Genomic DNA, 13,866 nt, shown 5'->3' with positions numbered 1-13,866 from the left:
ACTGGTGCCACACAGTGCAGGTGCAGAGTAGTGCAGAGTGCCGAGTGCCGAGTGCGCGTAGCCCCAGCCGCCAGCCGCGTGCGTCGTCATGGCAACTGTACGCCGTACGCGTCGTCACGCGTCGTCGCGTCCTTCCTCAACCTCAACCCACTCAACCTCAACTCAAATACTCAAAACCTCAAACAAGAGTGACAGCCGACTAGTATAACGCCCGATGGAGTATAACGGAGTATAAGTGGAACATAATGGAGACGTTCATCGTGAAAGGATAAAAAACGTTATCTTTTTCCGTGCCACCACTCACCCTCACCACTGCCTCCGAGGTCCGGTCCGGGGAGAGCAGACTGCAGAGATCATGAACGACGGCCTGTCGTTGAACGCGGCAGCTGGTCGCGTCGCTCACTTGGCGCGCGAGAAAGTAAGGGCAAGGGTACAATAAATTCACCGTTCACGTCTCAGATGACGTCGATCGCTAAAAATAGAGGTGTATTTTTGACATTTTTGTGTCACGCGTGCCGATCGAAAAAAAATATATAACTCTATTATATATGTATCTATATTAGATTCCGGAAGTACTATTAGTACCGGAAGGCGCTTCGAATCATCACTGATGATCAGTAATGATCGATGACGCGCAAACAACGCACCCCGCGTAAGCTCGCGCGGCTCCTCAAATCGTACAACGTCTCCGTGCACATATTCGACGTTGTACGTTTTATTGTCGAGAAAGCTTTATTGCAAATAAGTAAATTATGAGAATTATATAAAATATATATGACGTCAATGATAAATATACCGATACGTTACGTGCTGTACGTAGGAGGAAAAACGTGTCCAAGAACGTCGTCGTCATCTCCTTTACCTTATCGCTGCCTTTTTACGGGAGCAAGGGTGAGCGCTTAAAGTCTATATTCTATATCTATCTGTTCATATTTATAGCTATAGTGAAAGAAAACATCCCACGCACGCACACACGCACACACACACGTTATATCGAAAACTTTTCCAAGTATCACATAAACATTAGGACGTGTGTTAAAACTTTATGTTACTCACAATCAGTTGCTGTACGAAAAATAAATACGAAAAGAACGCGATACAAAAGTACATATACGAATGGAAACGATATTTGGTCCCCCAAAAGCCACAATCTTGTGTACGTCACGTTATATAAACGTTATTGAAAATTCTCCCATGCGTGTGTGTGTTCACGTCGAATCGAAACACGCGACCAGTAATGATCGATTACTGGTTAATCAATTACGTTAATTTAAAGAGTATTGCTATATTACGTTCAACCCACGAGCCGTTCACAATTAAGTAATTGTGAAATGGGACGTATGTGCGCCCCGTGTATCGATGTTTCATGTTTCTCGTAGTTATTCCAATACCACGGAGAGTCTCTTCAAGGAGGCTCAACTCTCCCGAGACATTCGCGTGTGCGACAATATCGATTTGGAAACTATCGTTCTCGAGTACACCGCGTACCATTACGCCAAGTACAACAGATATCCCAAGCTGTGTAAGAAGACGGAAGTTCGGAACGTAGCTCAAAATACGTAAGAAAAATATAATTTGTTATCCAGAAGCAATACGCAACGATACGGAGAACGATATAAGTCTACAAAAATCTACCGTTGTATTTAAAAGGCGCGAAGCTGCTCCTCAAAAGGACTGCGATAAAACAAAATGTACCTATAGTCTTATATATTACGAGTCATATTTTTAAATATACATGTAACAATAAATCGATAAATTTATGCGGATCACGTTTCACGCACTTACGCGACTGTCGTTGCCTATTCTGTTTCGCGAGACGCCACGTTCCTTGCTCGTATAAAACGCACAGCCACTTTCGCTTTTTATCCTTTATCCTTTGTAGCGGCAACAAGAAAGAGAGAGTATCGAAGGTCTCGTCGAAGCAAGAGGATACGCGCGTTATCGAGGACGGTAACACGATCGGCAAAAATAAAGCTGCACGGAAACATGACGCTTCCACGTGGGACGAGTTGAATCTCGGTATCACGGTGACGCCGATCTTTCCCGCGGAAAATGGCGCGCGAGTCACTGTCCAAGTGCCAATGTTCGACGAAACTTTCCCCAACGAAACTTTTAACGAAAGATTACCGAAACCTCTCGATAATCTCTATCCACTCGGCTCTGAACTAAAAGAAATCGCAGATATTATATCACGGGTAAGAAACGAGAAAATGCGATATGTATATATACGTGTGATTTGATCAGAAATTATTCTTTGTTATTACATTTATATTTTATAATATCCTCCCTCTAATTAAGTACAAGCTTTCCGTTACACGCGTACGCTAATATAAGCTAACACAGAGTTCCGTATAAATCGTTAAAAGAAAAGTCGCGTTCACATCAAGTACGTTATAATATAACGATATAGCGAGATATAAACGTATAAACATATATAGTAATATGTAGGAACGAGTGCAACAAAACTTGAATGTTCATTGGGACGACGTAAAAGGACTGAAGGATTGCAAGATGTTGTTGAAAGAAGCTATACTTTATCCAATGAAATATCCAAGCTTGTTCAGTGGAAAACTCGGTTCTTGCAAAGGCGTATTATTATACGGTCCACCGGGAACTGGTACGTACGCGCGAAATTATTTATCGTCTACTAACGTGAGACGTAACGTGACCGAGACACTCACCCTCGAACAGGTAAGACGATGCTCGCGAAAGCAGTCGCTACCGAATGTCACGCCACCTTTTTTAACATCACTTCCAGCTCGGTTATCAGCAAATGGAGAGGCGATTCGGAAAAATATATTCGCGTAAGTCGAACGTAACACGTGTCTAAGGCCGGTGTTCATAGAGTCCGTTCTTATATTCAAAATGTCTCTTCGTGAGAAGAGACGTCAACGTGTTTGTTCGTGATATAAGATCGCGAACTATGAATACCGCCCTACGACTTTTCTCCAGATATCTATCTCCACAATGAATGACGGAACTCTAACGATCTAATGGACACTATTCTATGATGGATATCCACTTAAACGTTAAAGAAAAAAAAATTAAGGCAAAACTGAGGAAAAAATGAAGGCAAGATTGCGAACGTGATAAATAATCTAATTAAAAAGTCTTATTATCGTTCTTTTATAATCAAACGTATATCTGCCGTATCCATTACATCTTTTATTCCCGATAAAAGTTTTCGCACACATGAAATAATAATTTCATCTGTTATTGTTATCTAATGTGTATATATGTGTATATATATATATTAGCAAGTTTAAACACCGTTAAACACGAACAAAGTCGAACCAAGAATCTTTGATGACGTTAGGTGCTCACTGATCTTGCTAAACATTATGCACCAACGATAATCTTTATCGATGAAATTGATTGGACGACCACGAAAAACGTAGATCATCCCTCGTCGAGTTCGGAACCTGCCAGAAGATTTCGAGCGGAACTTCTCGCCAGATTGGACGGTTTATTTTCAATGGAATATACGAATGTAGTATTGTTAGCAGCTACAAACGTTCCATGGTAAGCAAAGCATACAGGTAGATGCAAACGTATTTTTCAAGAAGACACGTTCGCCGTACTTTTGCATACTTTGCTCTTTTACGTTTAAAACGTGTTTACCTCACGCGCCGACTCACACGTTCTCGATTTCTGGCTTATATATAATTAAGCGATTCACAATGTTGACGATGTTACTTATTCAACGTTCACGAGCACAGACGTCCATATATTCTAGTTACGTTATCTAACGTCTCGTGACTAACTTCTATATATTTTTTATTTTTTTAGGAACATAGACGTTGCCTTGTTGCGACGTTTAGAAAAACGGATTTTTGTCGATCTACCTGACGAAGCTAGTCGACTGAAAATATTGCAGTCTTACGTGCGCGATGATCTGTACAACTCGCCGGAGATGCTCAAACTTGCGCGAGAAACCGCGGGATATTCTTGCGCAGATTTAAACGTGCTGTGCAAGGAAGCGTGGATCACGCAGTTGCGGCCCATTTGGGCGAGTCTCGAAGCAAAAGCAATCTCCGTCGATGATATTCAAAATGATGGTCTGATCAGTTCAATTGGTCACATTGCGCTTGCTAAATCCAGGGTAAAACCCATCGCCAAACATATGACCGCGCAATATATGGGATGGAGTAAAGAATTTGGTTTCGCAAAAGAAATTTAAAAAAATAATAATAATAGGGTAGCTTAACATTTTTCTCTCCGCATACGCACGTATGACAAGAAACAAATATGGTACATCTATGAGATGATACATTATATAATAGATCAATTTTTTTCTGCGAAATAGTGATATTTCTTACACCACATTTAAAATACATTTGTAAAATATCGATTACGTTGTTTAAACATTTTAACACTACGTCTAATGAAATTATAAATATTAATTATAAATATTATATTCTTGAATTAATAAATTAAATATATATAATATACCTATATATTTGAACGTTATTATTAAAAAACGTATAAAGAAATTAATAAAAATTTAACAAATGGGATGAAAACACACGTGTGTGTGTGTTTACTTCGCGAATGTTTTGTTAGTTTTTCATCATCCGAAAGTAGATATCAGTATCTGCAATATAAATCTAATAACGATAAGAGATTTTATTGATTTCAAATTTGTTTATTAACACAATGTGTAAATTAAAATGCAAAAATTATATTTTGTGAAAAAATAATCATTTTCACACAGACTATTGACAGTTTCTTTTCTTCTGCTGATTAATTTTAGCCTGCTTTAACCCATGATAATAACCTACATCAAAAAATTTGTATGATAAAATATTATACTGATAGACATAATGTTTGGAAATATAAATGATACAAGAATGTGTGTTTGTATGTATATATTGTTAAAACGGTTTTAAAGTTGTTCTTTTATAATTGATATTCGATCAAACATATCTCTATTTTATTTTTGCTCGTGCAACTTGATATTAATCACGTTTTACAGCTAAACACACACACACACACACTCTCTCTCTTAATTAAAATTGACGTAAAATAAACTTTACTTAAAAGTAAACGTAAAAATAATCCTTAGTAAGGTGATTTTCTTCTCATAAAAGATCGCAAGGTGTATTAAATTATGAAAAATGACAGATTAATACTTGACGTATTCTAAAAATTACCTGTGTGGAATCCACTTAGATACCACGACATCAACATACTAGACAATGCATCTGCATCAGTTTCGGGCAACCTATAAATGGAACGCAATCATAGTTTATATGACAAACAGACGTGTCGCTTATATCTCCAAGTTCGTAACTCTTACTTAGCCATTAATGGTGGTAAGGGTGGCGCAGGTGGCATTGCGTCTATCGCTGGCGTAAAATATTCAAGTCCGGGCATAAAATTATTTTTAACGGACCTAGGATCCTCCGTATCGCAATCCATTCTTTCGCCCGTCCTTTGTTTGGACGTTTGCAGATTGGAATAGGTGGATGTGTCGGAATCGACTTCGTCCGTAGCCTTTTGCGTTAACGCATCCTTATGCTGGGCAATTTGACTTTGCAATCCTTCAGATTCCAGAAGAGACGTTATCTCTACCTTTTCTGTATTCTGATATCCTGCGAATAATATAACGTATCGTCGTTATAAAACCTATCTCACTGAACATTATATATTACGTTAATTAACTTGCTACGTATTATATATACATATAGATCTCAGCGATCGTTAGTATTAGTGTAATATACATATGCACCGATTAATGGATCCTTAACTAAATGTTATTTAATATTGTACGTATGGCCTACAAGAACATCGCGGAATAATATTATATTGATATAAAATACGTACCAACAAATTTCACTGTACACATGCCAGAATTTTGATGAATTTTTGATACAATGGCTTCGTATACTCGTCCATCCGCGGAGTATACAGCACGGCATGGAGCACCAACGGTCCATTTCTACGATAGAGCAGTAGAAAGTAATACGTTTGTCTTTGATAAAATATAAGTGTCGTCATACGTACCTTGCGTGTTTTTGCGTGAGTGGAGTATTTGGACGTCTGTAACTTTTGCTTCGTCTGCCGGTCCTGAGTATCCATGGCAATACGTTTTGCTACTTCCTCCTTGGCCAAATTTACAGCTCTATCGTATGCTTGTATCAATGCGGTATCATCCCAAACATCTTCGTTCTCACTTTTCTGCTTAAGTTGTTAATACTCGCATAATATTTGTTTATTACTTTTTTATATCTAAGTTCTTATTAAACTCTTAAACTCAGAGTTCGTCTATAATATGATAATTAATTCTACATCTTGATGCTTCTACATAACACATATAACTGTAAGACGTTGTCAATTAAGTTGACATTTCTATTCCACGTTCATGGTCATACGTTCTTTTAAACGCAGAGCCTTTTTTCATCTCTGGATATATATTTTTCCATTTTATTTTCATATTTTATTTTTGGCATTTAAATTTAAACAAAAATTCATATACTCAAAATGAAAATAAATGAGAATATAAACACAAAATGTAGAACGTAAAAAAGGTTAATCGCGAATGCTCGTAAAAATAATATCTCTTACGTACATTTCCATTTCCTCTTATAAAAAGCACATTACTTTCCTCAGTCATCCTGTCACACAAGTAAGTACGCACAAATAAGCTCGACTGAAAACTTGACTCTCTCGTACATGCATATGTATGCACTCAGGACGTTAGGACACAACTCTCAACTTCGGATTCGGATCACCTCGGAATGCCTCGTATAGTCTCGGAGCAGCTGATCCTGAACATTTCCGAACCGACGTGATTTGGAAGACCTCGCGCGGTAAAAGCAAAAAAGCTTCAACGTCAGGGTTCGGAGCAGAGTGGCCAATGTTTGTAATGCGATTGTTTGCATTTATACATATGTGTTCTTTCCATATATTTCCGAAATATAATATTATCCTTGAAAATTTAAGTTTTTTTTATTCACAGTTGATAAGTTCGTTGACAGTCGGTAATTATTGACATCGCCGTATGATTACCGATATCGGGAAATTTAACACGCGCTCTGATGGTATTTTTAAGAGGCAACAATTTTAATTCACAGAAATTGACAGCTATCGGAAGATATTCGTGCTTTTGTCAAACAAGAGTCCATTTCTAAAATTTCAAGTCCAAAGATTCAAAGAGCGAGAGAAATTAAATTAAAAAAAATGTTTATGTATAACAAGAGTATTATATACATTATATAGGTATATATATAATATAACGCGCGAGATATATATAAGAGGTAACAGCAGGTAATGGGCACAGATATAAAAATTCGAACGTTCGCAAATCTTTATTTATAATAACGTCTTTTCCGCTATCTATATATTAACGTGTACACGATATATTATACATATGTGTGTGTTTGTGTTCGCGCGCACAAGTTACGTGTACAAATATTAAAACAAGCTTTTAGAATTTTTGAAAAAAAAATCTAGTCGTTTGCACATTATTTACCTGGTTACAAGAAGATTGGCTTTGTAACATTTTAAACTGCACAATGGTATTCCAGTTTTTGAACACGAATATTTTTTGGGATTTTTACATTGATTTACCCCGCAAAGTCGTTGTTTTGGCGGACTTTTCCTAAAATATAAACACAGAACAGAAATACAGAAATGTCGCGGCTCAAACGTCCGTACAGAAAATAATGGTAACGAATAATTTTGTCGTACTCTTTGGCAGGAGAAAGTGGAAACGCTTCACCGAGCGGTAGAGATATAGAACTTCCTTCGATCGTTAAACGATACGTCACCAACGGTACTTGTCGTCTAGATAATCTTCCCTTGCTGATAACTTTGGACGCTTTAGATTCTTGTTTCTTAAGCAACCTTTCCATTGTCTTTTTCTATAAAAGCACGTCAAAAAGGTTTCACGTCTATACACGTTGTCACGCGCAAAACGGCGTGCTGTTTTTGTCATCTTTATCTTTAAAACTTTCTTTCCACACACACACACACACACACACACACACACACACACATAGTATATACAAACCTTATCCTTTTCTCTCTTTTCATCAGCGAGCTGTTTCCGTTTCAGAGACTTTAGAGCAGCCTTCTGTATAGCTTCCGCAGTCATGACTTTTTCTTTGTAACCGGTAGGTAACGACATGAGTTGTTCGACACCTGGATTCGGCTCCGTATCAGTTTTCCTCTCGAACATTGCTCTCTGTCGCGCTGTCATTAGCTTGGGATCCTTTGGCTTAATTTTTTTCAATTCGTCATCAACCTAAAATAAAACGCCGGTCTTTATTCATTTAATTCGTTCTTCGTAGAGAGAGAGAGAGATGATATAACATCGAGCATGGGCAAGTGAAGAGATATGGAAATAATACTTGAGGGAAACTACCTCTTCCAGTTTACCAGATTCGATAGCGTCGAGCCATCTTTCTTCCTCGCTGCTGGTTCCACTATCTTTGCCTTTATTACCTTTCGGAATTTTCTTCTTCGTAGTTGCTTTTGGAGACGGTGCGGTGCTTATTGCAGTTGCGTTCAAGCCGCCACCGCCGCCGCCGCACGTCTTCAATACCTTTTCACGTTTATCCAAACTAGAAAATGGTACATAGTTATCCCTTCGTTACCCGCGCACTACTGTACAGTTCATCCTGCGTATATCCGACATACGCGTATAAGATCTATAGAGATATATGACGTATATTCTCAAAACTAAACGCGATCGACGTACATCGTTACGGCACGGGCAGATTATACGAGAGAAAACTCTTTCTTTTCTTTTAAACCAAAGATGTCGCGATAAAGGCCATTATTTTGCCAACGTTGGGGCGACACGCGTTTTTTGGCTAACTAAACTTGAACGTGAAACGCTATTAAACAGAACGTTGCTGAAGAGCCGAATACGTTCGATACGTTACAAAAAGGTCGGAGATAGAGAAATGTCAAACACGACGCATACCTTCGTTCATCTTCCTTCTTCATTTTTATTCTAAAACTTTTCTTCCGGTCAGCGTCGGTTGAACGTTCTACAAAGGCGTCGCTATCGTCGTGCATGAGCTTTTTCTTCTTGTGCTTTTTATGTTTATGTTTCTTGTGTCTTTTCTGCGGCGAGACATCGCTTGTATCTAACAAAATTCACGTCAATCGCGTTAAACCAAGAATCTCAAAGTATATATCATTAACGTGCACCGTGTAATATTGACGGGTACGAAATTGATGTAAATACAAATACGTGGATACAGACGTACCCAAGTTCATTTCTTCTTCCGTATGCCCTCTCGCGTCTCTCGGCTTACCCATTAGACGATTAGACGATTAGATGAAAGGAGAGAACAGCCAAACGCGCGTTACTCGACCAGATAACACACGCTCTCGCGCGTGGAGCAGTGGAGCTGCGTAGGTTAAATATTTGTTGCGAAGACTTGTCAAGACTCGTTCGATCTGAGATCTGCTTGAGGAAATGTACTGGAATGTACCTAAACATGAAAACGATACGACGTAAAGACGTTGTCGCTGTAGAGCCTGGTAGAGGTAGAGGCCTAGAGGCACGGACCGTTTTGGTCTTTGACCTTTGACTGTTTTGACACCTTACGTTTTCTAAGGTTAGGAACGTTGTTGCACTGCGATTGCCCCGACCGAGTGAAAAGTACATTAAAGGCTACGCATGAAACTCGTTGAGTGTAGAAAAATTATGCGACGTAAATATATTTCATATACCGTAGTGAAATTCTCAATGTTGATATTGTCGTGTACGTATGTACGCAATACTTACATGTATCAGTGACAAAATATATATCGAATATTTTATCGGTCAATATAATATATTTGTAGTATATTTTTGCTTCTCAAAAGATATCTTTCCTTTCCTTTATTGTAATATGACGGTTGCGGTCTTTGCGGACAATGCGGACTGCGGACAGTGCGGAATACGTCATAACCTGTCATAACCTCACGTCTGCTCACGTCAATTACATTTTACATCACTTCGTGACGCGTCGCTACTGTCGCCAGTGTCGCCGGTGTCGCCTGTCGCCTGTCGCTAATCGCACTTCGCAGTTCGCAGTTCGCACTACTTCGCAGTAGTCGGCAGTCGCTAAAATCGCTAATCGAACACGAGGAACACGAGATACGAGTTGATTTTTATCTAAAAAAATATATGTAATATTTATATATATTGACATAAACATAAAATATGGGTAAGGAGAACGACGCGGATAGTGCGAAAAAAAGAAGAAAGTCTGTAAATGCGAGCAGTGGAACAGCGTCGATGAAAGACGGAGATATGTATAAGGTACGAAAACGAAAAACATTTTTTTTCACGTACGGGAAATATTCAGCGTTATGACGAAAATAGACTTAAAGAAGAAGTGTCTCTCTTTTACGTACCTTTTTTTCGCACGGCCGAACGATGCGTTCTTGCACAAAAAATAAAACATTTTTTGCTGACCGTGTATATCCTTGTCAACATCTTAGGTTAAGTTAGGTTAGGTTAACGTATGAGTGAACGTAAACTAAATATATGATATATTTACTTCTTGCTGCTTGCTTCGAGTGAAACTAAAACAAGGACGTATTTTTTTCTGTTTCTGCCCCTGTCAACTTTTGTCTCGTCTCACGATCAGACAATAATCAGTTACGAAGAGAAGGAAGCTCGCGAGAGATTGTCCGAGGATGATTCCGAATCCTTTTTGCTAACCTGCGACGATATTCGAGCAGCGATGACGAAAATAGCTAAATTGAAATCCAGTGGTGACTCAAACGTTCGTAACAGATATTTATTATTCTTCTTCTTATTACTATTATTGTTGTTGTTATTATTACTTTATTATGCCAAGTTGCTTTAAACTTATTATTAAAACAACGGCTTTAGATGAAAGATGAGATTCGCGAGCTGCAAATTCAAACATCCCTGGCTTTTATAGAACTAAAGAAACTAAATCGCATGGAAAAGTTCCGTACAAAATCAGCACGCGACTCTCTAGTGGCTGCCAAGAGTAGCGTTGACAGCAGACACCTGCATTTACAGAATTTATTGTACGAAGTGATGCATTTGAAGAAGGAAGTTATTAAATGTCTTCAATTCAAGTAAATTTTTTCATTTTTATACAAAAGAACCTTTTAGATTCTTCTCTTTTGTTATCTCTTTAAACAAAATAAAATACGTTTGCTTCATTTGTTCTAGATCCAAAGATGAATTGATAGAACTTGTTTCAGAAGAGGAATTTTATAAAGAAGCTCCGGAAAGTATCTCACGACCTGTACGTATACGAAAGTTATACGGTAATAACTTGAGTATAAAATTCAATTTTTTTTGCAACACGCATACACACGTCAAAACGGAAACGTGTTTCAGGAAATAACAAAGAATAATCCTCATCAATTGAGACTGGCTCGCTTGGAATGGGAACTGACGCAACGAAAGCAACTGGCGGCATTGTGCGATGAATTGACAGAGAGTAAAAAGGCGGTAGCGTCCAGTATTGAAACGAAACAGACTCGTTTGGATACGCTCGCGCCGCAATTGCGTTCTATATTGGAAGTGAGAAAATATACAAAATGTTATATGCCCTTATTAATGTTCTTAAACACGCGGCAAACTTAATTTTCATATTCTCAGGCGAGCAAACCGTTACAAGAAAGTCTTGGATTGCCGTTGGACAAAATTCGCCAGGAACATCAAAAGGCTTCATTGCTTGCATCGCCGCTCTATGTATTGTACGCGAAGGCATCTGCTTACAGGGATGCTTATGGTATATACGTCATAAACGTTGTATATACATATATATGTATATTTCGGTGGCGGTTTTATGAGATAAACGTTCTTATAGCTGTTATTTTTGAAAATATCTTGTAGACGGTACATTGCTGGTCAGAGTGGAAGGTGACGAAGACGAAGCGAGACGCGCAAACAATCATGACGGTTTACAAGAGTCTGACTCGGATACTGAAAATCAGTCGGAAAGTATCGTGGAAGAAATGCCCGTGCATAAGAAAAGACATCACAGATTATCCCGAGAAGCTAGGCAAGAAGAGAAACGGTCCAAACTCGTGCAGCGACATCCGTTGCGCGTAAAAATAGTTATTACACTAAAAAGTGAGTTTTGGATAAAAAATCTATGGTCTTGTAAGAAACGACGTGTTTAAAAAATATCCAACGTAAAGTGAAAGATGCAATAAAATTAAAGAATAAACTTATCATTTCATGTTTCGTAATGTAGGTACTAATCAAAAATTTATGATTTGATTTCTTTAAAAATCTTGAGAGAGAAAGACAGAGAGAGAGAGAGAAAATTTTGTTGCAAAGTTAAACTTTTCAGGTGAAACAAGGCTGACGCTTCACTTTTATTACATGATACATTTGAAAGTTGTTACGGTAGACGCGAAACTCGAAACGGAAGATTTGGGAGGTATTAGTGCTGGGTATGTAAACGTGCTTCAACATTTATATAACTCTTGTTGACTTAATGTCACGTTTTAAAACGTTCGTATCGACAACGAGTTTTCTCTTATTTTCTTTGGCTCGCGAACGTTGAGATAACTTTTTCAAGTCGTCGTTAATTAATAGAGACATGCTGGTATCCGAGTCGGTTCTTCGCGAATTGTACCCACGAGATTTAGGATTGGAAAGTCCGAATCCCGCCAATCAGTATCAACTGTCGCGACATAACTTGGGATCGTTTTCGTCTTTGGGACTAGGCGTTCCCTACAAATGGGCACAAAAGATGGCCGGCCTACACTTTGTCGCGTGCGACGTGAGCGAACAACAACAAAAGGTATATACACAGATTTGTAACATAAGTGTGAAAAACACGTGATGATGACTAATCTCGCTTATTGAAAGAAAGTAGTTGCTCCATTTTTGACAACTAACAAACGTATGACGACTCGAGCAAATCTCAACCATCGATAGATGCGACTGGAGCAACGTATTCTAATTTGAACGTCACCGCTTCGTCATTTTTATTTGTAGCTTACGAGTCAAGAATTGGCACAAAATTGTGTGGAGAGTGTGTTAAAGGAAATTAAACGACGTATAAAAGCGAGGCTGGACCTATGTATGGAAATACGACAACTGGAATCTGGCAACTTGCCAATCTTTATTAGTACGACTGATCCCGTGCCGCAGAAAATCTCAACGTCGTTGCATCGATTTACGACTATGACCTGGAAAAGTTACTCGAATTACGTCGCTTCACCAGAATTTTATCAGCGGGGATTAGTGTTGTCCGTAGACATCTTTTACGAGGCTGTACTTCGTCGTGGCAGTAGTACGCGTATTATATCAACGTGTCTCTAACTTTAGATAAGTGATTCCTTCCACACACGTTTAGCGTTGCGACATTTTTTTAGGCGAACTCGTGGCCAGGATCGCTATCAAACCAGATTACCCAAAGATAGCACCGGTATTTAGCATAAGCGTTAGTCCAACGGTGCCAGCGTCTGCCGATATCATCAGAGACATCGAGAGGGAAGTCAACGTGATGTGGACCAAGTCCCCGACGTTGACGGCGCAAATACAACGGCTGAGAGCATGCTTCGACATCTATCTGGAGACTGAGAGTATGGCGCCGAAGGAAAAGATATTCTTCTATCCTGTGAGAGGACGGACTCGCGCTCGACCATACAAATATTTGTCGTTGGGAGGAGGCATATTCACTCATCGTTGAATAACGTATGTGAATGTTGTCATCCAACGCAAGCTCTTTTCTTGTCACGTCTCTGTAAGTTCTTATCCATAAATACTTGTGAATAAAAAAAAAACGTGAGATAGGTACCGTTTCCTAAAATATCCTAATATTTTCAACTCTCGAAGATATTAAATTTAGTTTTGATTTCAAATGATATCAAACTTTTTAATCTGATATGCATAGATATTTTTAATTACATTTTTTT

General features: G+C 38.6%; 4 protein-coding genes across 7 annotated transcripts; 2 read left to right on the top strand and 2 right to left on the bottom strand.

Moving 5' to 3' along the window:
• The first annotated feature begins 66 nt into the window (after positions 1 to 66).
• Positions 67 to 4,455, top strand: LOC143901738 (katanin p60 ATPase-containing subunit A-like 2). 3 transcript variants are annotated; one of them, XM_077414240.1, is made up of 9 exons: positions 67 to 418; positions 564 to 708; positions 821 to 891; positions 1,380 to 1,559; positions 1,883 to 2,195; positions 2,449 to 2,617; positions 2,692 to 2,804; positions 3,317 to 3,522; positions 3,790 to 4,455. In XM_077414240.1, exons 2-9 carry the CDS (start codon positions 628 to 630, stop codon positions 4,178 to 4,180), a joined length of 1,524 nt encoding a protein of 507 aa, XP_077270366.1. In that variant the 5' UTR covers positions 67 to 418; positions 564 to 627; the 3' UTR covers positions 4,181 to 4,455. The 3 variants fall into 3 exon arrangements, with proteins under 3 accessions (XP_077270366.1, XP_077270365.1, XP_077270367.1); XM_077414239.1 differs by having other exon boundaries at positions 67 to 484; XM_077414241.1 differs by lacking the exon at positions 564 to 708 and having other exon boundaries at positions 85 to 418.
• Positions 4,456 to 4,602: 147 nt separating this feature from the next.
• On the bottom strand, positions 4,603 to 6,861 carry Smn (survival motor neuron). Its single transcript, XM_077414251.1, has 6 exons — positions 6,572 to 6,861; positions 6,007 to 6,180; positions 5,827 to 5,941; positions 5,300 to 5,594; positions 5,154 to 5,224; positions 4,603 to 4,777 (listed from the first exon to the last, which is right to left on the bottom strand). The coding sequence occupies exons 1-6, from the start codon at positions 6,614 to 6,616 to the stop codon at positions 4,716 to 4,718; spliced, it is 762 nt and encodes a 253-aa protein (XP_077270377.1). The 5' UTR covers positions 6,617 to 6,861; the 3' UTR covers positions 4,603 to 4,715.
• A 424-nt stretch (positions 6,862 to 7,285) lies between these two features.
• LOC143901741 (INO80 complex subunit B) lies at positions 7,286 to 9,950 on the bottom strand. 2 transcript variants are annotated; one of them, XM_077414247.1, is made up of 7 exons: positions 9,746 to 9,950; positions 9,222 to 9,449; positions 8,933 to 9,098; positions 8,369 to 8,567; positions 8,015 to 8,248; positions 7,693 to 7,865; positions 7,286 to 7,603 (listed from the first exon to the last, which is right to left on the bottom strand). In XM_077414247.1, the coding sequence occupies exons 2-7, from the start codon at positions 9,271 to 9,273 to the stop codon at positions 7,471 to 7,473; spliced, it is 957 nt and encodes a 318-aa protein (XP_077270373.1). In that variant the 5' UTR covers positions 9,274 to 9,449; positions 9,746 to 9,950; the 3' UTR covers positions 7,286 to 7,470. The 2 variants fall into 2 exon arrangements, with proteins under 2 accessions (XP_077270373.1, XP_077270374.1); XM_077414248.1 differs by lacking the exon at positions 9,746 to 9,950 and adding an exon at positions 9,527 to 9,713.
• A 73-nt stretch (positions 9,951 to 10,023) lies between these two features.
• On the top strand, positions 10,024 to 13,739 carry Thoc5 (THO complex subunit 5). Its single transcript, XM_077414238.1, has 11 exons — positions 10,024 to 10,264; positions 10,596 to 10,733; positions 10,844 to 11,058; positions 11,156 to 11,231; positions 11,327 to 11,512; positions 11,591 to 11,723; positions 11,828 to 12,067; positions 12,291 to 12,393; positions 12,539 to 12,746; positions 12,944 to 13,241; positions 13,324 to 13,739. Exons 1-11 carry the CDS (start codon positions 10,166 to 10,168, stop codon positions 13,638 to 13,640), a joined length of 2,013 nt encoding a protein of 670 aa, XP_077270364.1. The 5' UTR covers positions 10,024 to 10,165; the 3' UTR covers positions 13,641 to 13,739.
• The last annotated feature ends 127 nt before the right edge of the window (positions 13,740 to 13,866 follow it).

This window comes from Temnothorax americanus, unplaced genomic scaffold (assembly GCF_048541705.1).
Source record: "Temnothorax americanus isolate GAGA-0224 unplaced genomic scaffold, ASM4854170v1 Scaffold36, whole genome shotgun sequence".
Lineage (NCBI taxonomy): Eukaryota > Metazoa > Arthropoda > Insecta > Hymenoptera > Formicidae > Temnothorax > Temnothorax americanus.
This window is presented reverse-complemented; position numbering and strand designations above follow the sequence as displayed.

Bases quoted from the DNA above. Each gene is read 5' to 3' on its own strand.
- LOC143901738 (XM_077414240.1), top strand. From the start codon at position 628: ATGACGCGCAAACAACGCACCCCGCGTAAGCTCGCGCGGCTCCTCAAA. The intron at 1,560-1,882 runs GTAAGAAAAATA...TATCCTTTGTAG, and splicing joins CGGAACGTAGCTCAAAATAC to CGGCAACAAGAAAGAGAGAG. The intron at 3,523-3,789 runs GTAAGCAAAGCA...TTATTTTTTTAG, and splicing joins GCAGCTACAAACGTTCCATG to GAACATAGACGTTGCCTTGT.
- Smn (XM_077414251.1), bottom strand. From the start codon at position 6,616: ATGACTGAGGAAAGTAATGTGCTTTTTATAAGAGGAAATGGAAAT. The intron at 5,595-5,826 runs GTACGTATTTTA...TATTATTCGCAG, and splicing joins GTGTACAGTGAAATTTGTTG to GATATCAGAATACAGAAAAG. The intron at 5,225-5,299 runs GTAAGAGTTACG...TTCCATTTATAG, and splicing joins TTACCACCATTAATGGCTAA to GTTGCCCGAAACTGATGCAG.
- LOC143901741 (XM_077414247.1), bottom strand. From the start codon at position 9,273: ATGGGTAAGCCGAGAGACGCGAGAGGGCATACGGAAGAAGAAATGAAC. The intron at 9,099-9,221 runs GTACGTCTGTAT...GAATTTTGTTAG, and splicing joins GGAAGAAGAAATGAACTTGG to ATACAAGCGATGTCTCGCCG. The intron at 7,604-7,692 runs GTACGACAAAAT...TTTATATTTTAG, and splicing joins CCACTTTCTCCTGCCAAAGA to GAAAAGTCCGCCAAAACAAC.
- Thoc5 (XM_077414238.1), top strand. From the start codon at position 10,166: ATGGGTAAGGAGAACGACGCGGATAGTGCGAAAAAAAGAAGAAAGTCT. The intron at 10,265-10,595 runs GTACGAAAACGA...TCTCACGATCAG, and splicing joins AAGACGGAGATATGTATAAG to ACAATAATCAGTTACGAAGA. The intron at 11,724-11,827 runs GTATATACGTCA...AATATCTTGTAG, and splicing joins TGCTTACAGGGATGCTTATG to ACGGTACATTGCTGGTCAGA.